Here is a 25,390-nt window from a genome sequence, read left to right on the forward strand (position 1 = left end):
AGAAACCACCTACTCATCAGGTCTCCCCAAAACAAGGTGGGGTGGGATGGGGAGGCCAAGGACAAGCAGAAATGTTGTCACCACATGAAGCCCATTTTCCGTTTTGAGAACAGAGGGGATTAATGGCTGGGGAACATTCGGGAAAGTCAGAAGTCTTGCATGGATCAGTGATGCTCCACAAGGGAAGAAGGCTTTGCAAACCAGGACATGAGCCCTGGCCAGAGCAGTGGGATGGTAGGAAACATCTGGTGCCTCGCAGGGTGGACACAGCAGGGCTGGGAGAGGCTGTAAGGGCTGGGAGAGCTTCACAGGAGAGGCCAAGAGCCTCATCCAGCAGCTGCTGGAATCGGCAGAAGGGAAGGGTGGGTGGACGTCAATGGGGAGCCAAACTGGCAACACATCAATGGGTGGAGGCCATGCTACAGTGGAAGAAAACCATCAGAAGGAAGGAGGTAGACCCACCACCACCTCCTCCAGCTCAACAAGCAGCCGTCACACTGCAGTGATGGGGACTCTCCAAGAATTTAAAATAAAAATGGCAATTCAGGTCTGAACTCAGAGCCCTGAATGCTACTGCTGGGACAGGAGCTGCCTGGAACCAGAGGGGAACCTAGGAAAGCCTCTGGGACTCCCCTTTCCCACCTACCACAGCTCCTCAAACACTGTCTGGCGTGTACTCTGCCCTTGGGACAAATTCATGGGATGCTGCTGAACTTGCACCTTCTCCCACCCTGCTCCCAACTCAGCACCCTGTGCCAGGGGCTCAGCTCCACAAGAGCTGGGACACTCCAGGACACCCCCAGAAGCTGCCTGAGCCCCCACCTTCAGCCAAAATGAGGAGGGCTGCAGCTACACTGGTGCCACTCCAAGAAAGTGACTGCAAGTCTGCACTGTCACAGGAAACCAGATCTGGAGCCCCTAAAAGCCACAGAATCAGGCTTAAAAGAGCAATGGACTATTTTAACTATGGAGCTGTCTTGGTTTGCCAGAACTGTTCATACTTATAAAAATAAAGATTAAACATGGAAAATACTATCTCCAGTATTGTATCAAACCAGGTCAGACTTGAAACATCAAAGAAACACCCCAATCTATATTTATACTGCTTCAAAAACCGTATTTATTTGCTTAGCCCACAACACCTCTAAGAAGGAGAGGAGGGGAGTCCAGCATCTACAAATCACCAGGAATGTTTGCAGAACTGTTAATCAATTAAGAAAGAGAGGTAGCAGGATAATCCTGCCTCTTCTGCAATGTCCTTGCAGTGCTGGTCCCAGGGGACATCTGAGGTAGGAGCTGGCCAGGACTCAGCTCCCCTTGACTGCGGCACAGGGACACCAACACTGCTCCATTGTCACATGCAGACTACAAGCCACCCATGAGTGGAACCCAGGCAGGTTTTTGAGGATGGCTGGACATTTGCTGGCAAGTTGAGGGCTGCAAAACTTGGTGTGGGAAGAGCAGAGCCGTCCAGTGAGCAGCTCAAAACACAAACAACCTGGAGCCAGGGGAGAGGTGCCAGCTGTGGCAGATGCCAAACAGCTCCCACCACAGGAATGTGCTTGCTGAGGCATGGAAATAAAAAAATACTAAGGGAAAGAACTTCCTTTTATTCACTATTTGAGTCTGGAGAAATGGATCTGAGGAGCAGACACCTTTCCCCCCAATAATACCCTGGCATCCACCTAGACTACACTTCAAGATCAGGACTGGCAGGAGTGCTGAAGCAGGGACAGCCTCCCACCTCACACCAGCACTGTAGCAGCTATGTCCCAGCATTTTCACAAGGAAGCTTCACACTTCACTGGTGTCCACAGGCCACAGCACACACATCCCTGCAGGGAGAGAGTGTCTCTGTCCCTCCAGATCTGCAGTTTCAGCCAGCAAACAGAAAAAGGGTGGAAGAAAGTGAAAGAAAGAAAGAGAAAGAGGTTTGAGCAGTTTAACCTTTGAAAAGGGTCTTGTTCCAGAAATACACATGGGCAGGATGTATTTATGGATGGAGTTTGCAAGGCTCTCATCAGCTTTTTGCTCCAACCTGATCCACACTGGCCAAAATCTCTGCAGAAGCAGTAAGCTGTTAGATGACTTTTTTTTTTTTTTTCAAGGGGATGGGAAATCCAATTACCAGACTCTCAGCAAAGGAGCACAGATTCAGTCCCCAGATTCAGTGTCCAGCAGAAACAGGCAGGGCTTTAAATATCACCCACCAGTTGCTCTTGCACAGAATAACATAACTGCAGGAATTGTTAATCAAATTACTACATTGAAAATTTAAGTGGTTGAACCTGCTCAGAGAGACAAAATAAAATCAATTAGTAGATAGAAGATGATGCTTTAAAGGTGATTTTTTTTTCTTTTTCAATCATTCTCCCAGTTCCCTGCCTGAGCTTCATGAGCAGTACACACTCAGGAGCACCCTCAGAATCATGGAACAGCAAACTGAAGAGGCAAAGAAGGAAAACACAGAAGGTTCTGTCTATCTCTTGCTTCTCTGTCACAAAGATCCTGACCAAGGCATTCAAAGAGCTTTTCCAAAGATAAAAGCACGTGCATGACCATTGTGGTGCCTACCAAACCAGGCATAAGCCAAAATACCATTGTTTCGATCAAAGAGTTTTAAATCCCACAGTAACCAGAAGGTCCCTCCAGCAGGAGCATGGAGCTCTCAAGGTCAGAGCATCTCTCCAGAGATGAGAAGCTCTTTGTGCTGAGGTGAGCTGCTCCATGGCATCACATCTCAGGGCTGACAAACACTGAAAGCCTGACATGGCCTGGTTTGCACCACGGTCCCACATTACATCATCGTTCAGCCACGGGCTCACCAGAACCACATTCCCACCCCAGAAGCCTATTTTCTCCCCCAAATTGGTCCTGCAGTGCAAACAGTGCTCAGACTGACAGCTGCTGACCAGAGCAGGGTTGCCAGGCTGTTTGCATAGCACAGTGCGGAGCACGCTCAGCAGCGCTAGCTGATTCCTCACTGCAACAATGGAAAAACCCAGAAATCTCAGTGAATAAGCCAGTCTGTGTCCTAAGTCAGTCCTTGGATTTCCTCCCTTTCTTGAGCCTGTCTCGCCTCTGCACAGGCTCCACTGGGGCTCTGCAGCCAGCCTCAGGAGCAGAAATCTCAACAAGCTCACAGTTATATGCTCAGCTCTCAGCTGTTTGCTGCAGCCAGGAACTGGCTGGAAATCAGTTCAAAATGTTCCAATTCCAAACCCCACCCTGCAACCCCTGGATCTCTCTCTTCACAGAAGCATGCACTGAGGCTTTTAACTGCTTTGCTTTAGCCTTCTTTATTGGGAGAGTAGGGGACATCCCTTGTGGCATTAATTCATCTTTGCCACCACTACCCTAAGACAGAAGGCAAGGCAGATGCCACTCCCAGCTCCAGCAGTGATTCTTTTGTTTTGCTACTTCTCCATCTCTTTACCAATGCCAATGCTTTTCCCTTTCCACAGCTCAGCCTCGAGAGCCACAGGCACTGCCACCTACCTCCACACCACTGCCTGGCATTTCAAATCCACCAGCCTATGTCCCACCACTTCCCTGCAGGCTCTGATGCTGCTTCCCTTGTTGGAAGGCACCAGGTGTCCTGACCACGACCATATTATCCTCTACTGTTCATAAAAAAAAAAAAGACACAGAAAGAAAAGAAATTAAGACTGTCTTTACACTCCCTTTCTTGGCCAGCTCTTCAATGCAGCCTAGATCTGGAAGTGTTCAACCAAAATTTTGCATTGCAAGAGCAATTGCTGTGCTGTTGGCCTTTGGCATGACCCCGTAGCACTCCCACCTTCTCCAATCCCTGTTTAGGAAAACTCCTCTAGAATCAGTGAACAAAGGCACCCCATCCCCCACCAGGAACTTTCCTCTATGGTAACAGGACCCAGTGCTCCTCCCCAAGCCAGCTAAGGCTAAGTAGAACCTCAGAATCTGCTGGAAGCTCCAGCAGGAGGTGGCTGTGGAGCTCAGCAGTGCTCCCTGCTATGCTGTTCAACCAAAGCAGGCTGTTTTCCTCCCTGCAGATGAATCTGGGCCCTGCTCAGCAGGCACCAGGGAGGTTCTCCACAAAGCAGGTCTACATTGGTTCTTCCCAAGTATTTGCCTCCCATTTTCCTCCAGAGATGAAAACTACTTCTGCACATCGCTCAGCAGCAGGGCCAGGCAGGGCCGTGGACACTCCTCTGCCTGGTGCCAAGGGGTTAAGCTCACAGTAAGTTCCCAAAGCCAGTTGTTTCCAACTGGCTGCTGCCTGTGGTTTGTGGGAAGGGATTTTGCTTTTTAATAACATTATAAATAGGGCTGTGTTCAGTATGCTGCAAGCTCGATTACTCTCTCTCTCTCTCTCCTACCCGTCACTCTCCTCCTCCCGCTTCTCTTTCTACCACACTTAATTCCAGATCTGACCATGAATGGGTCAGGCTTCCTCCTCGGTGTCCTCAGCCTGCTGGCATGTCTCATCTCCACCATGCAGGCATGTCCCCCCAGATGCCACTGCCACGGTGGAGACCTGCAGCACGTCATCTGTGACAATGCGGGGCTGAAGAAGATCCCCAAAGTGCCTGAGCAGACACGGCTTCTCAACCTGCAGAAGAACAACTTCCCCATCCTGCCGACCAACGGCTTCCGAGACATGAAAAAGCTGGTGTCCCTGCACCTCCAGAGCTCTCGGATCAAGGAGATCTCCACTGGAGCCTTCCGGGGGCTCAAGAGCCTGGTCTACCTCTATCTCACCGACAACCAGATCAGTGTTATAAAGCCAGGAGCCTTCGATGATCTCTCTGATCTCACCTACCTGTACCTGGACAAGAACAAGATCCCAGATCTATCCAAAGGGCTCCTCTCCCCTCTTGTCAACCTCTTCATCCTGCACTTGGGCAGCAATAAAATCCAGGAGCTGAAACCAGGGGTCTTCAATGGGGCTAAAGATCTGCGCTGGCTCTTCCTCTCCGACAACTCCCTCACCAACCTCCTACCCGGGGCCATGGAGGATGTAGAAAACCTTGCTGTCCTCCACCTGGACAAGAACCAGCTGAGCAGCTACCCTGTGAATGCAATGAGTAAGCTGAGAGTGCTGGAGGAACTGAAACTTTCTCATAACCCAATTGAGGTCATCCCTGACAATGCCTTCCAGTCCTTCGGGCGATACCTGCAGACACTCCACCTGGACAACATGAAACTGAAGAAGGTGAGTCCCTTCTCATTCCACTTGCTCCAGATCAGAATCATGAGGCTTGCTTTTCTTCCCCTTTACAAAACCTTTGGTTTGCTGACCCTCCCTTACAGAGGAGAGGGGAGATGCAGGTCTGTAGGCTCTGCAGGCAGCAAGGCACTGATTATACCCTGACGTGGCTCAAGCGTGGGATGAGAGAGCACACCCCACCCCTCTGTTGAGTTATTTATGCAAAACCATATTATCTGGAGCTGATTAAGCCCTCTGGATGGATGCAAGGCAGTGCATTCTCTCCCAAGCTGGTGGTGACACTGGACACTGAGAAAAGGTATCTGGGATGCTCCATGACAATTAGGAACCTTCCATACTCACAGAAACAAGGTGAGGGATGAGAGGTGAGCGTGTCCCTCATAGTGGAGGGCACTTCCACCTTGCAGAGCTGAATTGCTCTACCTCCTTTGCTCAGCCCAGGTACCTGCTGTGGACTGGGAGAGGGAGACTCCTTGGAGGGGCTGTGAACAGTCCTGGCTTCTTACCCCTGCCTTGCAGATAGGTGGGGGTACAGACCTTCACCTCCCCACTGCCTCCCAACCTGACACGTTACAAAGAAAGGTTTGTTTATTGATGCTCTCCCAAAAGGAACTCTCGCAGCATCTTACAAAGGAGCCCTGTTCCCACTGGAGGGGAGGAGGGACATGCAGGTATCCTGAAGGGCAAAACAACTCCTCCTTTTTCTGTGAGAAAGCAGGATCCACAGGCAGGAGTATCACACTCAGGGAATCACTTGTATTAGGATCTTTGAAAAGCCAGGAAGTGCTGCAGAATCCAGCACAGCATCCTGATGCAGCCTGATGTCCTGGGTGAATCCTCCATGGCTGGAAAGAGAGGGAGCTGGAGGCAGAACAGAACAGTTCTCCCTGGGATGATGCTTTGCCAGGAAGCCCAAGAGAATCCAGGTGAGCCAGGTAGGAACTGCACGGCAAAGCAACACCCACCACATGCAGGAAGATGTGATGAAAAAGAGAATTTCTTCACAACTCAGACAGTCTCACAATAATGAGCAGATCACATGAAAGCTACCAGAAATGCATAAAACCAGAGTTTTCAAAGGGAGTTAGAATTCCAAAAAGCTCAAAAACTGGAATTATAGCCTGTCCAGGTGCAGAACAACACTAACTAAACCAGTTCAGTAATAATTTCAGTATTTAAGCCCTTGTCCACTCTGTCCTTGTCTTCTCTCTAGTATGGGACTGAGCAAACTTAACACTTGAAAAGGATCTATTGACCTTACTAGGCAAGACCTTAGATGTTCTGTGACAGCACTTCTGTAGACTCAGTTCTAAGGCACTTTCAGTCAAATATTGCAGCATAATGTTGTACCAGCTAGAGATATCAGAGTTCCAAGTTACTTGTTGAAGAAATTAGACTTTGGGGTGTTCCAGGGAAACAAGGATCCTTGGTTTGACCAAGAAGCAATGGTTAACAATTCTAGTCAGCAAAAATGACTTTTTTTTTTTTCTTTTTTTATAGTGACCACCTATGGATAGGACCTTAAAAGGCTCTTGTGCAGCCAGTGCCTCCTTTACTCCCCAGCAACCCAACAGGACATCAGTTTATGGGATCAGTACTAATAGGGGTGGCTTCTGCAGCTTTAGGGCTTTTAGGGGTTGCAAATACAAAGCTTCCAGCTCATTTTCCCTTCAAATCCTCAAAGGTCTCGTACCCAAACAGCCCACGTGTGAACTTTGCACTGCTAAGAGACATCTAATCATAGAGACCGCATGATCCAGGAAATCACCACCAAATGCTCTAAGTGCTGCCAGCATCTTTGCTGCAGCCCTTTCTCCTTCACAAACATGCTGTCCTTAGCTCTTCTCTGCATGGCTGCAAGATTTTTGAGCTGATCAAGTGTAAACCCATGCGATTGTACTCTAGCCTAAATTACATCTGAGCAAAAGGAAGAGCCTGAGCAAAAGCTGGAGCTCAGGCTCCACACAGAGCTCCCATTTCCCCCCAGCATCACAGACCCACACCGGACGCCACAAGGCTGTGTTGCACAGGCCAGGACCCTCCTTGTACCTCAAGATGAGACAGGCACCCTGTCTGTGTATTTAGTGTAAAATAACAGCAGTAATCCTCCATTTAAATAAAGGATAAAAATCACCCTTTTCTTCCCAAAGACACAGTCTGGCAGGCAGCTCTGTAGCTGTTAGCAGCAGATGTGAACTCATCTCATGGGGCTGGGAGAGGAATGAGCAGCTGAGACAGTAACACCACTGTCCAGCCCTCCCGCCCCTCTGCATGGCGTGCCAGCATCCCTCAGAGCAGCTCCACTATCAGCACAGTCCAGCCTCCTGAGATCAGCTCAGTTTTGGAAGAAGACCAGCAATGCTGACTGCCCAACAGCTACAAGGATCTGGGAGTCTCCTAGCTAAGCTCTAATCCCATCCAGCAATGCTTAATTTGGAAGATGACAAAAGTTCACTGCTTAAAATAGTGCATTTCCTCTGTCAAGCTTTTCAGCTTAAAGAGCATGAACACACCTTGATGGTCCAAGAGAAGTGCAAGGTTCTTTTCAGAAATGGGAGCACAGGTCCTGGAGCTTTGGGAAGACTTAGTGAGTGTCCTATACGACTTTTAGAGAAAGCTCTCCCCCGACTTTGAGAGGGGGAAGAAATGGTTTGTCATAGCCAAGAAGGGCTTTGTGCTTTGTCGGGAGCCCCTCCCCAATCCATCACTGCCATGAAGTTCCTGTTGAGGGGTTTGTTTTCAACAACTTTCCAACTTGAGTGACCACAGACTGAAAAATGTCAGGGATGAGGCCTCAGGGAAGAGAGGAGAGGTCAGATCTACAGCCTCTCTTGTTTTTTGACAGCTTTCTTAAGGGAGGCTCTACCTTAAAGCCTCCCTGTCAACCAAGAAAGCACAAATTTTACAGCATCCTTTGCAAAAAAACCCACTGGAAATGAGAAAAAAAATGGAGGAGGCTGAAGTGCTGGAAACCTGCCTGTATTTCTACATTGCTCAAATGCCAAGTGTAAATTTCCACTCAGAGCCCCCAGGCACTGCCAAAGTCTACAGCCCCTTCAGAGGCCACAAACACTCCTCCTTCAGTTGCTCCAGGCAAGACAACAGGCCTTGGGAGGATTCCCAGCCTTAGAAAGAAATATACTAGAATATATCTTAATTTAGAATGGAGAATTATGGCTCAAAAATAAAAAGGGTTGCCAGACTTCAATTTATTTAGGGATGTGGCTGCAAAGATAATCCCACATGGATTTGGATGTAGCTGTCCCTGTAGGAGACTCCATCAACCATAAGCCCACCATCCATGCTGCCTCTCAAGTGTATAGAGCGTCCGGCAAGCCAGCTCCCTGTTCACAGCTTTTTCTCTTGCTCTCTCCATGCTTCATAGAATGATAGGATAGCCTGGGTTGGAAAGGGCATTAAAGATCATCCCTTTCCAAAACTCCCTGACATGGGCAAGGACGCCAGGTTGCTCCAAGCCCTGTCCAACCTGGCTTTGAATACTTCCAGGGATAGCACATGCACAACTTCTCTAGGCAACGTGTCCCAGTGCCTTGTTCTTATGACACTCAAAGTCTGGAACAGAGGCCCCCAGGTTTGGAGTCCCCATTCCCCAAGTCCATGTTCCTCACCAGAAACCTTTGTGCTTCAGTTTGCAGACAACGCGTTTGCTGGCGTGACCGGGCTGAAAACCGCCCACGTGGAGAACAACCGGCTCACCCAATTGCCCCGAAACTTCCCTTTTGACAAAATGGAGACGCTGACAATCTCCCAAAACCCCTGGCACTGCAACTGCCAGCTGGCACCTCTGCGCAAGTACGGCACCGCCACATCCTGCGTTCCCTGGGGTCTCCTCGGGCCCCCTGAGCTGTGCCAGGACACTGCTGTCACGCTCAGCAGCCCTCTCCCTACCCTGCCCTCTGATGTTCATGGTTTGCCCCTTTTTCAAGTTCCTCTCTTCCTTCCTCCCTGTGTCACAGGTGGCTGAAAGGCAACCGCACCCGTGCTGAGGACACCTGCTCCACACCAGCCCAGCACCGGGGACAGCCCATCAGGGACACCCCGGCCCTCCGCTCCTGCAAGCTGCCCACCAAGAGGTCCAGGAAGGGGAGCCGCCATTAAACACGTAAGATGGTTCCCTTTTAGTCGCAACAGAAGTCCCAGCACCTTTGGTGGCATCAGTCTTAAAATGCCACCAGGGTCTGGCTTACAGCAGCTCATCCATCCACCCACACAGGTCTCTGCTCAGAGCCACACCATCTCCCGGCTCCATGAGCTCCCAGCGCAGAGAACCTGCCTGTAGCATCAGGGATGGAGTCAGCTCTGTGAAAAAAACATAGGGCTAAAGACAGGCCTGGGGCAGAAATTAAGGGCAAAAACATTTAAATAAGTATGAAATAGAGAAGTAAGGATCCTGAAAACACACACAGAATAATTTTCAAATCTTCAGAGCTTCTATTGCAACATGGGAAAAAATTTATTGCTTTTTGCAGCAATCACTGTACATAAGGAAAAAAAACCAAAAGCCCTACACTGTGACAGGGTTTAAGCCTCAATCATGCTTCAGGCACTATGGTGACATACACCCTGTCCTAACACCAAAGCCCCATATCAAGTCAAGATGTAATTGTTATGCAAAAGGGATAAACACTATATATCAGATTTAGCCGACTCCTACCCTGAGCTGGGACCACACAAGCTTTACTTTTCCAACCAACTGGAGACGCTCAGCCCTTTGCCCTATAAAGGTCCTCCAGGTCTGGTGTGAAATCCAGGACAGGGCATTGCTGGGAAGTCTTGCCCCAGACTGCCCAGCCCACAGGAAAGTAGATATCTTTTCATAAGGAGCAGCTCTTGATCCATCACTTCCCTTTCCACAATTCCCTCCAAGACAATCAGGTATTTAAAAACAATGGCTGTTGCCTTCAAATGAGTATACCAGAGGATGGATGTTCAAGATAGCAAATATTCTTTGGGTAAGGTGTCCTGAGCCAGGAGGTGATTCAGAGACCAGGCTGCCTTCCCCTCTAGCAATGAGCTTTTCCTGACAGCTACCAAGGCAAACACCAGCTGAGAAAATTGATCACACAGACACCTTCCACAGCTGGAAACTAGCAGGGGTATTAAGTTCAGCCTGCAGAAGAGCAAAAAAGCCACAACTGTCATCACTCCACCCCAAGCATTTTACTTTTTCCCATCCCAGAAATAGGTCTGGAGTTTGCACAGATTCCAGAGGACTTTGAATGAGCCTGCAAGTTTGTAAGCTCTAGGGGAAGGGACCTTTGCTCATTTGTTAAGGAAAGTGCAGTGATCCTGCACTGCATTGTATGAAAAGAGGTGGGCATTGTGCCATGTTATGGCCTTTTGATCCCCACTTCACTAAGGATATGCACATCAGGGTGGAGAAAGGAAATTTATGACCAAAATGTCAGGGATTATGCCAGCTGCTCTGTGCCTTTCTAAAGTGGTCATTTCTCTTGCAGTGCCAGAGGGTTTTATGGATTAGAGATGGAAATACCAGTCATTCCATACAGGGCAAGAAAAGTTCTGCTCTAAGCATGGAAAAACTTTTTCTAAACCACAGTACTTGAACATAGTTTATTTACAGGTCTGACCCTTCTTAATCTTCTTTCCCTGCCTGAACTCGATACCAGTTCACTCCTCCATGGTGAGAATAAGAAAACCATAACAATAATACCTGGGGTTTTTTCTGTAGTATTTTCCATCCAGCTCCCTCAAACAGGTTTACAAGTGCTAATGAAATAGGAAATTATTTATTCCAGTCTTGCAGAAGGCAAAGCTCAATGCCTTCAGGTGTCTGTGCCAAAAAGCAGGTACACAAACCCACTCCAGTGTAGTGAGCATGAATTTTATGAAAGTACCTCTGATTTCATCATGCACCCCTTGAGAGCCAGGCAGCTGTCATGTGTAGGGGTCTGTATTTCAGGGATGAGGACTGACTCAGGTCATTGGCTACATTTAAGATGAAAAGCTGCTTGGTAGTTTCTAAGACTACACCTGCCCTGGATTTTCAGAATTGGGACATCAAAATACTGTAGTGGTACTCTTGAAAACTTCACTCTGGGTTTCCTTCCTTCGCCAAGAAGTGTTCCTTGACCATCAGCACTTTGGGTAAGATCCTCAGGAGGCACACAGAGAGTTGGCAGAGTAGCTCAGATAACCCATTTCCTCTGCTATGGGAAGTTGTAATAGCTCCTTGACTCCAAACTCTTCACTTTCAAGTATGGGCTTCATCCACTGATTTAAAAATAGACAAACATTAACAAGTTTACCACTCTGCTGGAAATATCTCCTTAAAGGTGTGACCTTCTTTCTTTTTTAATGCTAGCAGGCTCCGGTATGGCCCGTCCTGGTGACTGGTCACTTCAACCATCAGAAAACTACTGACTTCTGAGTCCTTCCTTGAGCTTCTCCTACCTGTCAGGAAACACTTCTGATATATATGAACACCTGCAGCCTCCTCTGAATCCCTGCTTCTCTGCTGATCAAAGGATGGAATCCACTTCCCAATCTTTTCCAACATCTATGTATTTTAAAAGAGGCCTTTTTAAAAACTAAACTATGCATGACCATACTAAGACAAGCTAGGCTAGATCCTGCTGGTAAAACACATTCATCTTTCCCAGAAGAGACATAACCCACATCCCTGATCAACCAGCTGGTTGCTGTCTTTCCCATTCCAGAGGAGAGGGAGCAAATGGGAAGGTAGAAGCATCCCTCCCCCAGCTGCTTCATAAGGAAAATTGGTCTCAACCCATGCAAAGAGACTCCCCTGCCTTCCCACAGAGGGGATCCCTGCAGGCCAGGGCTGAGGGGACAGATGAAGCAGTGACTAAGAGCCAGTGGCCCTGAGGCAGCAATCTCCCAAAACTGGCCAGAAATCCTTTAAGGGAAACAGTATTGGGAACTTCCAAAACTGGAGCCATCTGAAGACTGGATTTCCTCTCCACTCTGTGGGGTCACCAGGATGTCCAAGAGGAGAAGGTGTGCAGTTGGCACAGGCACGCCTCCTCTCCTTCCCACCTATACTCCAGAGGATCTAGCAGAACACCAGGATGGCTATGGTTCATTGTCACAGCTATTTCAAAGCCACAGTTGCAATTCAACTATATTTTTTAATCCTGAAGAGTTATATAAATATATGTCTATTTATTCCTCTGTAACAGTGTAAATGACCTTTAAGAGGGTGAAAACTCCTCTGCCTCCTATATAGAAATCTAATTGTATATTTTCTTATGTACATCTTCTGTATAAAGCTCTTGCTGCAAAGATGAAATCAACAAGTCTCTCTGTGTCTGTCTGAGGGCTGGAGGGATCAGGAGTAACATGAGACCAGTGGCACAAATATAGACTTAATCCTCTTTATCCCATGGGCAGAGCAACTGTTTGGGAGGGTTTTATTATTTCTCTTGCTACAAAACAGGAACATGTGACACCTAATGAGTCCTGGGCTCTCACAGTAATGCTTGAAAATATTTTGTGAGACCAAACTCAAGTTTACTATGAAAATAGGTAGCTGTCACCTGACAGAGCTCAAGCAGCAGCACCAACCCTGGTGTTTCCAGCTCAGCATTAAGAGCATCATATCCGGGAAAAAAACCTGGCTGCATCCAAGACAGCTTCCAGACGGATGCCCTGGATTCCCCTGGTCTGTGGCAGAGCACAGAGTTGTCCCTGTAAAACCCTACTGCTGGTGCAGTCAGGGTCTGCCAACAACAACAGCCTAATCTGACTCCCAGACCCACATGTTTATCCATCACTATTGGCTGCTTCCTCAGCCTTGGGAAGCAGCATGGTACCGAATGAAATTCGTTTAGGGCAAAACAAAACAGTCCTTTTCTGGCTCAGCCATTCTGCATGCATCCTGCATGCAGATGGCAGGACATGCCTAGGAAATGTGTCACCTAGAGGGTCACTGACCCCCTTGCTGGTGGCCTGTCCCCCACATGCAGCACATGCTGTTGGCTCTTGCACAGGCCTAGGGTGGTGGGACCTGTCGTGGAGCAGCAGGACAAGTGGCCCAGCACATACTGCCCTTCTAGCAGTGCAACATTTGGTGCTGCACACGTGGATGGCACCATTCCCATGACCTGACTCAGACATGACAAAAACCATGCAATGAGGTTTTACATCCACAGGAAATCCAGGATGGGGAAAGAAACTTGACAGCTCTACACCAAGAAGAATACAAGCACCCACCTGCACCAACATGAACCAGCATTGCCTCTGCCACCATAATCCTGGCAGTGTGTACAATTGAATGTCAGTAAAAGTTTTGAAATGAGCAGCAGAATTTCACTTAATGACATTGACTGTGATGTCTTGTCTTCTTCCGAAGCTTCCTCCCCAGACACCTCAGCAGCAACCAGGCAGAACCCCCACTTCTGTCTTCCAGGTCCTCTGAGCCTTCCCTCTTCAGCCTGATCCCAGCAGCTCCAGGACCACCAGGTACAACTGTGGTCCAGAGAACTCAAACTTGGTGTCTCACCGTGGCAAACACCCCTTGCAGTCTGGTCACAGCCACCACAACTCACCACAAGCTCTGGCATGTGCATCTTGGTGATAATTGTCCTCATGATCTCAGGGGGAACAGGAGAACCTGCAATAATTCCTGGAAGAAAGAGGAAAATATCTTGGAAAGTAGCTATTAATTCCCAGAAGTAGTCCCTCAAACAGCTCTCCACTCCCAGATTTAATGCTGACAAGACCTGCAGGATACAGTGGTTCCTGTCAAAATACTTCCTAAATCTTTTTATACAGGTCCTAGTTGTTCTAGAAGCAAAGGTTGCAGCAAGGCCAATTTGCCTTTCTCAACAGGAAAATAAACTCTATAACTCAAACCTGGTCCAACCTACATTTCTCCAAAAATGGAAAGATTCATAGCAGAAAGAGGCACAGTTTTATAGTGGGACAAACACTCTCATCGATCATCACTATAAAACCAAAAACCTTTCCTCTTGCCTTGCACAGAGCAGCCCTTTTGGGAGAGGGTAGATCCCACTGCCACCTGTTCCAACCTAGGATGACAGAGCAAAAGAGTGGGGTAATATATGGGCTTTGGTGGGGAACAGGATGAAGACAGGATCATTTTGCACATAGCAGAGATGATTAGGTAACTTGCTAAAATATTTCCTTATGCTCCAGCACCACCTTCTCTCTGTACTATTACTGCCTCAAAAGGACTGGTGGTCTGCCCAGCTATTTCCAAGGTGGGCTGTGACAGGAGAGGAAGCTCCAGCACATGGTATCACACCCTCCAGCACGGGGATGAATGACTTCAGAAACAAGCAGGAACATTCAGATCTGAGAAGGAAATCTGAGCTTGGGTCTGCTTTATGGACTGCACTAGTCTGAGACACAGAAAGCATCTGCTGCCACATGGTGGTGGTTGGAGAGACAAGGAAAATCAAGCTGTTCCTGACACCTCCCCTTGCAGCTAAAATAAAAAGGTCCTTCCCTAGACTGCCTTCAGATGAAGGAGTCCTAAAATACATAATGATGGAAGGATTCCCCAAGGAAAAGAAATGCAGCATCAAATTAACAGGGGAAACACAAGGCTCATGCAACTAAATTCTTTCCACCAGAAGAGACGCATGCTCACAAAACTAAAAAGATGGCCTCCCAGCAGGGAACCAGGAATATCCTGGTTCTCAGGATTTTTCCATTTGAATTCTGGGACTTACCTCCCCGGAGGGTTGACAGGTCATAGGAGTCGAAGTCTGGCTGGGAGAGCATGTCTATGAACATGGTGGGTGTGCCAAGGAGGAAGGAGCATCTTGAGGAAGGGATAAAAAGGCAAAGCTGCAGAGGTGGAAACTGGGGGCAGCCCCAGCTCAGCACCCATCCCATCCCCTCCCATCCCATCTTGTCCCATCCTGGCCTGTCCCATCTGGGGCTGCAGAGCAGCAGCACGGAGGCAGGCACAGCAGATGTGCTGTTCATCAGCACACACAGTCATACATCTGCATAAAATACAGAGACATATGTACATGTATGATGCAGACAGTATCCTTTGTTTCCCAAGCTATACTTGAGGAACAATATGGAAACACTATCCCAGCAGGAGAGTTGGACTTGGAAAAGGAGGGCAGGTGTTCAGTACTGAAAACACAGCAGCGACAGCAAACCAAGACACCACTATGCTTCCCAGCCAAAGCCCTATGGTGACAGGAAGGATTCCTTAATTTCAGAAGAAGGGTGACACACTCCCAAGCACAGCTGAAAAGGCAGACTTTGTTTCCTGAAGTTCCTGTGCAATTGAGTGCAGCAGCAAATCTGCCTCTCCCATTGCGGGAAGGAAGAGCACAAGCAAGGTCCTGGCAGGTGGGGCAATGGAAGGAGCAGAGCCACGAGGCCAAGAACTGCTCCTTAGAAAAACAGGCTCTCACTTCTCTCGAGACACGGCCTCCAGCGCAGCCTTGCCCTCGAAGCTGGGTGATGAGAAGATGCAGGAGGTGCCATGCAGAGCCATCACCATGCAGCCTCCCACCGACGCCAGGCAGTGATAGAGAGGCGCAGGGAGCCCACAGCGACTCTCCTGGGATCAACCAGAAAACAGTGAGGAGAGGAGACCTCCCAGTGTGCGTCCAGCCCATCTCCCTGCTGAAGAGCAAAGATCTGAGCAGTGACATTTTTCCTGATCCCCTTGGCTGGAAATCTGACATTCTGCTGTGCTCGTGTTAGGTGAAAAGACAACTGACGCATCCTGCCTTTAATAAAAATCCGTTTGGGAAGTTTTTTATGTCAATATTTCACCCTGTAATTTTGCAATGTCTCTTTGCTGGACTCCTTGGTCTGCTATTGCTTATACACTGTATACCAAAAGAAACGAATGGGAGTGCTGTGAGAGGCATGAAATATGCAGGACTTGGCACATGCTATTCATTTTACTTTCTTTTTTTTTTTAAATCGCCAAAGGCTCTGAAGCCTGATTGAAACAACTCATCTATTCTCTGGATCAAAGCTGATGTGTTAGAAATTTCTAAGTACTTCAGAATGTCAAAAGAAAATATTTGTCTTTAATTTGTTTAAGAAACCACAAAAAGAGAGGTCATACCCTGATAAGAGTTATAAGACTGTAAACATGACATGAAACCAAGTCATGCAAATCAAATTAAAACCTCAGTCAACAGAATTCAAAGCTAACATCCAGAGTCTTGTAATTATTTGAAATAAGTATTCACCAAAATGAAAAGTGATTAATTTCATGTTTTCCCCCACAAAAAGATAGCTTTTTTGCCTAAAAAAAAAAGCTTCACATGAAACTAAAATTAAAGATCAATGAACTCCATTGAAGTGCAAAATGTTATGCATAATATCCCTCAATGTCATTTGCAGCAAAACATCCTGCCCTTCTACTGAGTAAACACCAGCATTCTCCACACGTGGTCTCTCCATTGCAGCAGAGGCCTCCCCAAACCCTGTTCCCACCAAACCCACCTGGTCTGTGATCCCCAGCCTCAGACCAACCAGATTGGCATTATTCACAATGTTCCTGTGGGAGAGGGTGGCTCCTTTAGGGCTTCCCGTTGTTCCCTGGAAGACACAGGGAATTACGCAATAAAACCACCTTTTCTGAGGATGAGCTCAGGGGAGATTCCCCGTGGCAGACTCTGGGGTGATCTTGGACTTTTTTCTCCTTTCAGACCTGGAAGACTGGTTTTACTTTTTTAACAGCACCTGAATCTCAAAAATAGCTCAATTTCAGCAGAACAGAGTTTTCCGGGCACTGTCTCATCTCCATCAGCCCTTGACAAAGGGCTGAACAAAAAGAATGGAGAAAGGGGAAATGGTAGAACACTTTTTCCATCCTACTGCAGAAGCTGGAAGCTTGGTCTCAGAGGGAAACAAGAAGAAAATGAGATGTGTGGCATTGCACACATCTTTCCCCGTGTTCCCAGTGAGGAACGCAACCCCAGGGCATGGAGCTGGCAGGGCACCTACTGAAGGGCACCTACTGAAGTGAACTGGATGTTGATGGGCTCATCGCAGGACAGCGTCTGCTGCATGGCCCTGAGCTGCTTCAGGTAGCTGCCATCCCCAGCCTGCATCACTTCATCCATGTGGAAGGTGCCAGGCAGCTTTGAGTCACACATGATGACAATGGATAAGTCAGGTAGCCTGGCAGAGAGAAAAATACCATCAACAATAACAGAACAAGGAGAAAAGTGCCCAGACAGGTGTACACTGGTCAGGGCAAACCTCTGGGCCAGCCTAACTTGCTCTCTTCAAATGAGACCACCTGTGAGTCCTTCTTCAGCAAAACCTGTGTTGTGCAGCTGAGAGGACACGAGGCAGGACATGGCTGTGAGATCAGTGCAAAGACACCAGATGTTCCTAACTCACCTTTGGCTCTTTATTCCCCCTGGACTGGATTTTTCTAGCTCAGGACATGACTGCTTCAGAATATTATAGTATTTCTGTGTTTTAAATTGATTGGGGAACACCAGTGCCTTACAGCCAACCTGTGAAGGGAGACAGAAACTCATGAAAAGTCATATTGGGTTGATGGTCAGGACATGATAAAGAGCAGCCACCCCCAATACAGGAACAGGGAGGTTCCCCAGTGACTAAAGCAAATGAGCACTTACAGCTGTGCATTCCCAAAGCAGTGCTGTGCTGTCACTGCATACCCAGCATCCCAAGCCTGGATCCAGCTGTGCAGCCAGTGCTTTGCTCTTCCTCAGTGCTGGATTCAGGATGATTTTTGCTGGTCAAGAAATTAGAGCTGCAGCCTAAAGTTCCCTCCTTGCCCAGGACTGACACCCTTCATTGTGAGCACAAGGCAAACAACTTATTTTTCAGATTATGAGTCCCAACTCCAACAAAAAGCCAGTCCCAAAATATGAATAAATAAATAAAGTTAAAACAAATTAATTTGTGTTGATCCGGAATGAGGATTTTTGCGGAAATCTGGAAAAACAAGGATTTCTAAAATCTGCCTCTAAGATCAAGCCACGGGTTTTTTGTGGAATTTTTGAGGTGTTCCTTTTCCTAAGATTTTTACACCTTTTTTTAAAGCACTAGCTATTTTGAAACTGAAAACATTTTTCACTCAACCTTTACATTTACATAATCCCAAAACAAAACACCTTAATTACTCCAAGAATTTTTAGTTCTTTTTCAGCAGCAGAGATTTTGCCGAATTTGACCCAGATTTGCAAACTGTTTTCGTCTTCCAAAAATGCATTTGTGTCCAATAAACTATTTACATATTTACTCAGCTGTTCTCATTTTTTTTCCCAGAGTCTGGGAAATAAGGAGAAAAAGGCTACTCCAATAAATTATTTGTAAGTACCCTCTCGGCTTTGTCAGAAAGGAAGATAAACATTTGCTCTATTTTCTGGAACAGGCTGCCCAGAACCCAGGGGTCTGAGGCTGTTTCAGGCCTCTGCAACTTTTTACTACTAATTCCTTTAAGCTACAATTCTGGTTGAACCAGCTCTGAAAAACAGATATTGTGTGGGGAGAGCAGGGCTGATTGAAGGGCTGATGTTGTACAAGATAGAGAGTCTCTTGTTGGGCTGCTCCCACTTGGTCTCAACCTGAATGGCAGCAGACCTGTCTTCAAAGAATGTAAAATATGAAAACTCGACATCAGTTTGCTTTTACCAAGCCCTGGAAATACAGTAGGAATCCAAGGAATGGTTATTCCCCACATATTTCCATAGATACCAATGGGACTGCACAGATGGACAGGATCCAACAGGAAAAGCCCTAAAGTCTTCAGAAATTTTATTACGGAAATAAACAAACACAAACAAATCCTTAGGGTGGTGAAGAACTCCAGAGATCCCAGTGTCAAAGGTGCATAATAAAGCTGGTAATGCTGGCAAATCTGGAAGGGCAAGACAGGAGTGATTCCCAATGGAGCTGAAGCACATTTCTGCTTTTACTCCATCAACATTCCAGATTACATCACAGGAGATGAAAACAAAAGCCTTGCTGGGGAAAAAGGGAAGAGCTGAGCTGCACATTCCAGTAGGACAGTGAAGCCCAAGGACACCCAGCCTGGAAGAGACGGTGCTCCACTGCAGCACTGGGTTCAACCCTATGCATGAGAACAGGAGTGACCAGGACTGCTAAAAGGATTAGAGAACGGATGAAACAAGAACTGAAATTGCAGCCAAACAACTCATTACAGAGTTACTGATACAAAAGAAATTTGCTAAAAATTATCCACTTTCTAGGTAAAACTAACTTGGGTAGTGCTGGGAACATTCAGAAGTGGCTCCCTCTCTTCTAATATCAGCCTTTCATTTATAGCTGAACAAACCACTGTGAAAAAATTATCTGCTTAATCTTAATTTTTAGCCATCAAATATTTAATAACCTGAATTCCTCATTATTTGAGCAAGGGAGCCTGAACAGTTTAAATTGATCGGTGCTCTGCACATCACAAATTCAAACCCAGGCAGGTATTCAAGGGTAGATGAGGCAGCAGGATCAGACAGCAGAAAGATGTTAAACAGTGGCAATACCTAGGACTTAAACCAGCTTAAACCTAGGACTTAAGCCAGCCTCAGACAAACCTGGGAAGGAGAAATCAAGCTACCAAGTAGACTGGTCTGAGGTTAAAATGAGGTCCTTTCTGAGGTTCTACTTTCAAGGCTGAGATCCCAGATGGTGATTTTTGCCCTGAGCACGAGGGGCAAAGAGGAGGTATCAAGTCCTACATTTTTCCCTCGTTCCCTGGTAGATGACTGCTGACAGTGGGGGTTGGTTTGGGGTAGTACTGGCAGTACCTGGCTGTTTGCAGGGAGAGAGGGATGAGAAGGATACAGCAGTTTTCATCAGACAGGGTGGCAGCCACAGCAAGAAATGTGGCCACAGAATTGCAGCTTCATCCCCTCTGCACATCCAACACCAGCCCTGCTCTCCAGCCAGCTCTTCCCATACACCCAAACCTTAAGCAGCTCATCTGCACCATGTCCCCGCCAATCCCCTTCAACAGACAGTTCATGCCATACGAACCTTCCTGAGCACAAACTCCAGCTCAGAGGCCTGGTAGGCAGGATTCACAGATACCTGAAGAGCCAAAAACAAGAATTTGATCACCTTCTTGCCTTGAACACGCTCCCCCCAGCACATATTCCAACAGAAAAGTTCCTCCAAGGTTAAGCCACACTCAGAGCCTCTCCTCCAACACAGAATTAACAGCTCACCACCACAGGGATTCCGCATTCACAGAAAATATATCTGAATTCTGTGTTTGTGTGAAAGAAAACAATTGGAAAAGAGATTTATGTGAGGTCACAGTCAAAACAGAGCTTCAGGAACAGAAACCAGACCTCCCGTCTCACAGGAGTTGATCCAGTTGATCTAGCTGATCCAATCCACTAAACTAGATCAAAATTCTTGTGTAAGTCCGGTTTCTTGATGGAAAACCATGATAACACCTTCTGCCCAGCTCTCCACAGAGTGGCCACTGGAGTTAAGTTCACCCACAGGTTCCTACTGAGCCATGCTCTTCCACCCTATTCCTGCAGACACTGGAATGAACCAGGATGGAAGAAATGCAGCAGAAGGCAGGGTACAGACCTCAACACAGTGCACTGCCTAAATAAGGTGTATTTTGGTCATGCTATTAAATGAAAATTTGCTTTAGGGATATGCAGCCTGGACAAGATTTTTAAGTGAGCCTTTGTTCCACGGAGCAATACATTTCAAAGGGATCTAACCAGCTGGTAAAAGGTTAGAGCAGCAACATCCCACATAAAAATGGTCCTGTAGAGAAAAGCACGTCTCCTATTAACAGCTGTTGTAAGCACTTTTTTTGCTTCTCCTCCCTCTGCAGCCTGCTTCCCTACAGAGTGGAGGACAAAAATGCAGAGAGCTGCACAGATCTTCCTTAAATACTTGATTCAGCTATAGATGACATGCCTCGTAAGAGCATGGAAAAACAAACAAACTTTATTCTCCAGTATTTCCTATTGCTTCTTTGTCTCTATCTCCTTTCCCAATAGACTGCTAAAAGCACACTCCTTACCAGGATGATTCCTGCCTGGGCAGTTGCAAACTGCATAAGAACCCACTCGTATTTATTGGGTCCCCACATTCCCAGCCGGTCTCCCTTCCTCAGGCCAAGGGCCAGAAGTCCAGCTGCTGCTTGGTCCACCTAAAAGATACAAGAGCCTGAGAATCACACACAGGATGCAGAGGGGGATATTGGTCTACAGGCACTGCTTTCTGGAGAAAAAGCATCATCTTTGTAACTGAAATGCAACAGACTGTGTCTCCCCAGAACAGTCCATCAGCCCATGCCTGCAGCAGCTTCTGAGCCTGCAGCACAGACTGCTCAGCAGCTTGACTGAAAGCATTAAAATTACAAACCTGGAACAATACAACAAAGCAGGAAGGAAACCAAAATAGGCAATTATGTTGTTGCAAGTTACTTCTTGCCCAAAGACTATTTATTGCAAACTTTCTCATCAATTCCACTTAGGACCAAGTCTTACCCATATGCTGGACCCATCCATACTGTTGAATCTGCCTCTGTTCTGGGTATCACTTACTTCCAAAAGGATTTGGGTGAAGAAAATTCTATCAAGTGATTTTGACCAGTTCTGGGTTCCTGTCCTCATAAGTCCCATAAGGAGTGACTGGGGAAGTTGGAGGGGCTCAGTCTGGAGAAAAGGAGGATCAGAGGGGACCTTCTTCCTCTCTACAACTCCCTGACAAGAGAGTGCAGCCAGGTGGCAGTCAGGGTCTGCTCCCGGGGACCAAGGTTCAGGATGAGAGGAAGTGGCCACAAACTGCACCAGGCTAGAAACAGGAGGAATTTCTTCACTGAAAAGGTTATTAAATATTGGAAAGGACTTCCCAGGGAGGTGTTGGAGTCCCTGTCTTTGGAGGCATTAAAGAAACAACTGGATGTTGCACTCAGTACTTTGACCTACCTGATAGTGCTATGATCGGCCAAAGTCTCAGTCTTTGAAACCTTTTCCAGCATTAATGATTCTGTGATTCGTTAACTCAAGTTCAGCCACTATATTAACAACTACTTTATTTTGCAGGGTGGTAAGCGTGTTTCAGGTTCACAAATGTATGTATAAATACAATGAGGCATTCAGGAAAGGTTTTATAGTTTTGTGAAGTTCTCAAATTAATTTACAAAATCTGCCTTGCAGGAGATATGAATCTAAGGAACAATTTGATTTAGTTCTGAATTACAGCCTACTTCTTAAAATTAGGGTGAATACAGCTAATCTTGTTTATGTGAATGGATGTGACCAAAACCATAGTAAGCCTAAAAACCTACCAAACGATTCTTTCCTATCAAAGATCGTATCACACATCTATTAGAAACTTTCCAGGTAGTTAGTCCCTCCATTCCAAAAGCAGAGAACCATGTATTCGTATATGCACACACCCACACACATCTGTGCATATGATATTGAGCACTAGTCCTATACTTTGCTCCATTGCCTTCATGCTTGGATAAAAATCTTCCCCACACTCAGGACCTCTGATATCCAGAGTGACTAATCCAGAAGGTGGAGTCTACTCCAACAGAGAAAAACGCCATGACTCAGCCCATAACCCATCAGATAAGTGTGATAATTTTAAAGTATGAATGTTCATTATGGGATGTTAGCATTTTGCATATGCTGCTTCCCCCCTTTCATCCCAAGGCTTGGAGAAGGATGAAGGCAGCACATGCCCATCAGTGCGTGCTGGAAATGTGCTGTTCCCTCTGCACCAGCATGAAGGTCCACACACAACTCATCTCAGTCCTGAGCTGAGCAATGAAACTGAGCAATGTTTCCCATTCCTCCATCACGCCTGCTGCTGTCATCCAATCACCTGAGTGATGAACAAGGCACTCACCTCCTCTTTGAACTGAGCAAACGTCTTCCGAACCCCATCCCGGCAGAAGACCAAGGCCTCGCGGTCAGGAAAGCGCTCCACAGTCTCCTCCAGGCACTGGCCCACGGTTTTGTCAAGAAGGGGAATGTCTGTGGGTCCCTGGATGTAGCTGTTGGTCACCTTGGGAGACACAGAGGGCATCTTTGTATGCAGGGCACTAGGAAAAAAAAAGAAGAGGCTATTTAATATAACCTGTCAATATAGTTCTACCCATCTGGAGGGATTATCAGCCTGCCAATGGCATTGGGAATACCTGATGCACATTCCTGCACCAGCAGGAACCACAGGCAGCTATTTCAGTGGGTCAAGATCAGGAAGACTTCCAAAAGGACTTGGAAAGCTTATGCAGTGGCTTGAGGCACATGGACAACCTTGGTAACCCCAGGGCATGCACATGTGTGTCTACACCAGCAGGCAGAACAGGCAGAGCCTTCATCCCTCCATGGGAGACCTGGTGGGGAAGGAGCCTGCTCTTGAAGGAGCCTGCTCCTGAAGGAGTTCAGCTCTGCAGAACTGGCACAGCCTGGTTCTACCATCATTCACCTGCACTGAAAACTACACAGATATATCCGTGTGCCTGGACAGAATATGGGCTCTGCAGTTCACAGAGAGATGGCAACTGGGCTTGGTCTTTCTGCAACATTAAATAGCTGTGAAGTAACACAACCAAACCAGTTTGTAGATAAATTCTCCCAACTGGCTGAAAAGAGCAAACAAATGAGAAAGAGAGAATTAAAATTAAAGAGGTCATTCTCCAAAACAATCAGCAGAGAAGAGTCTAATCCTGCAGAATGAAAACTGTTTATAAGAGTTCAGAGAAGCTAAGCTGTAACTGAGGTGTCTGCAAAGGAATGGTCTGTGTTTACAACAGCAAGCAGCTGTACACGCTCCATCTCTGACAGCTGGAATGCAAAGAGTTTATGGGACTGAAACAGCATCAATAAAAAGAGGAGTTACCAGCGAGATGAGGGGGGAGAAGTGCAGAGGCAATACCACAGAAGGGAGGAGATAGCCCCCCACTGCAAATTTGAGACAGGTGGGAAGGAGGAGAGCAGGGATGGGTTTGAGAAATACAAACCAGGCAGGGTAGAAGCACTGAGACATTGTGCTGGAGGCCAAGGGGAGGTCAATGAGTCAAGAGAAGCAACAATAGGGAAAATAATTTTAAAATCATTAGGGCTTTCCCCGAAGTCTGATCATCAGTGCAAATGCAGCAATCTCCCCTCAAACCACAGCTCCTGACCATCTGAGCACTGCAGTTCCTACTTTGGTTCCTCTCTCCATCTCCTCCCTCCACTCCAGCAGCCACCTCCCACCACGCTGTCTTCCACCCCAGGCAGCCACCCATATTCTCTGTCCCTCCTCATTTCTCTCTCCTTCCTCCATGACTTCAGCTCCTCTGTTCCAACACTGGGAGACAACCAGGAGGGACAGGGCTAAGGTACATTTGTAGGGTGCATAGCACAGAGGCTGTGTATAATGGGGAAATCCCTGCCTTAAAGAGGAAAAATAGCTCAGCCTAAATGCCCATCTACTACGGGATCAATATTCTGCAAAGACTTGGTGTTATTGCGACAAATGATTTGTTTTCCTGCCCACAAGAAACAAGCCTGAGCCTGGAGTTCAGAGAACAAAAGCTAGATTTTTACTCCAAGAGAGGAGTGAATGACCTGACCCTTTCCCTTCTTCCCCCCCACCCGGCTTTGCTTTTCGGCAGAGGGAGGATTGCACAAACTCCCACAGGCTCTGTTCAGACATCACTTCTGACATCTCTTCTCACCAAGCTCTTGGGCAACTCACATCAAGGCTGTAAGGCTGCCTGAGGAGGAGGGAGGACAAGTGCTAAACTGAACTTCCTTTTATTGCTTGAAAACTCCTGGGCAAAGCATGTGTATAAGCAAGGAGATGAAAGAAAGCTCTGAAAAAAGGCCTTTATAAACATCAGTTCTATAAATCAAAAGGTAGAAAAAATTCTCCCTAAAGCAATGGCAGGATGAATGCTCCCGGGAGAGCGGCAAAAGCCAGTACAGCCAACCACAGCCACTTGCTGGTTGAAACTGAGACTAAAGAACTTCCTGTCCCCTGTCATAGCTCACGAGGGCGGATGAGGAACCCCCAGGCTGTTTGATAAAACACTTAATGGAGCCAGCCGCACTCATCTCCCTCAAGGCAAGTAATCTCCAGTGTTAGCAGAGCCTGTCCCTAAATTCCCCACCCAGGAAGGGCTGGAGGGGGCAGGGAGCAGCTGCTGACCTGGTTGCGCAATAGCTCTTCTCCCCAGCATCATCTCAGGGG

At 47.2% G+C, this 25,390-nt stretch overlaps 2 protein-coding genes across 3 annotated transcripts in view; one reads left to right on the forward strand and one right to left on the reverse strand.

Annotated features, from left to right (window-relative positions):
- Nucleotides 1–25,390, reverse strand: part of ACSF2 (acyl-CoA synthetase family member 2) — a 35,048-nt gene that overhangs the window by 7,174 nt on the left and 2,484 nt on the right. Inside the window, exons 2-10 of the mRNA XM_038156823.1 lie at nt 23,057–23,252; nt 21,216–21,344; nt 20,201–20,254; nt 17,573–17,691; nt 17,185–17,347; nt 16,667–16,762; nt 15,616–15,764; nt 14,911–15,002; nt 13,762–13,838 (exon numbers count right to left, since the gene is read on the reverse strand). Coding sequence (XP_038012751.1) covers nt 13,762–13,838; nt 14,911–15,002; nt 15,616–15,764; nt 16,667–16,762; nt 17,185–17,347; nt 17,573–17,691; nt 20,201–20,254; nt 21,216–21,344; nt 23,057–23,252 — 1,075 coding nt within the window. The remainder of the gene's footprint in view (nt 1–13,761; nt 13,839–14,910; nt 15,003–15,615; nt 15,765–16,666; nt 16,763–17,184; nt 17,348–17,572; nt 17,692–20,200; nt 20,255–21,215; nt 21,345–23,056; nt 23,253–25,390) is intronic.
- Nucleotides 1,872–12,507, forward strand: CHAD (chondroadherin). 2 transcript variants are annotated; one of them, XM_038156828.1, is made up of 4 exons: nt 1,872–5,194; nt 8,859–9,022; nt 9,187–9,332; nt 11,559–12,507. In XM_038156828.1, exons 1-3 carry the CDS (start codon nt 4,415–4,417, stop codon nt 9,326–9,328), a joined length of 1,086 nt encoding a protein of 361 aa, XP_038012756.1. In that variant the 5' UTR covers nt 1,872–4,414; the 3' UTR covers nt 9,329–9,332; nt 11,559–12,507. The 2 variants fall into 2 exon arrangements, with proteins under 2 accessions (XP_038012756.1, XP_038012755.1); XM_038156827.1 differs by having other exon boundaries at nt 1,873–5,194; nt 11,556–12,507.

This window comes from Motacilla alba, chromosome 18, assembly GCF_015832195.1.
Source record: "Motacilla alba alba isolate MOTALB_02 chromosome 18, Motacilla_alba_V1.0_pri, whole genome shotgun sequence".
NCBI classification, from domain to species: domain Eukaryota; kingdom Metazoa; phylum Chordata; class Aves; order Passeriformes; family Motacillidae; genus Motacilla; species Motacilla alba.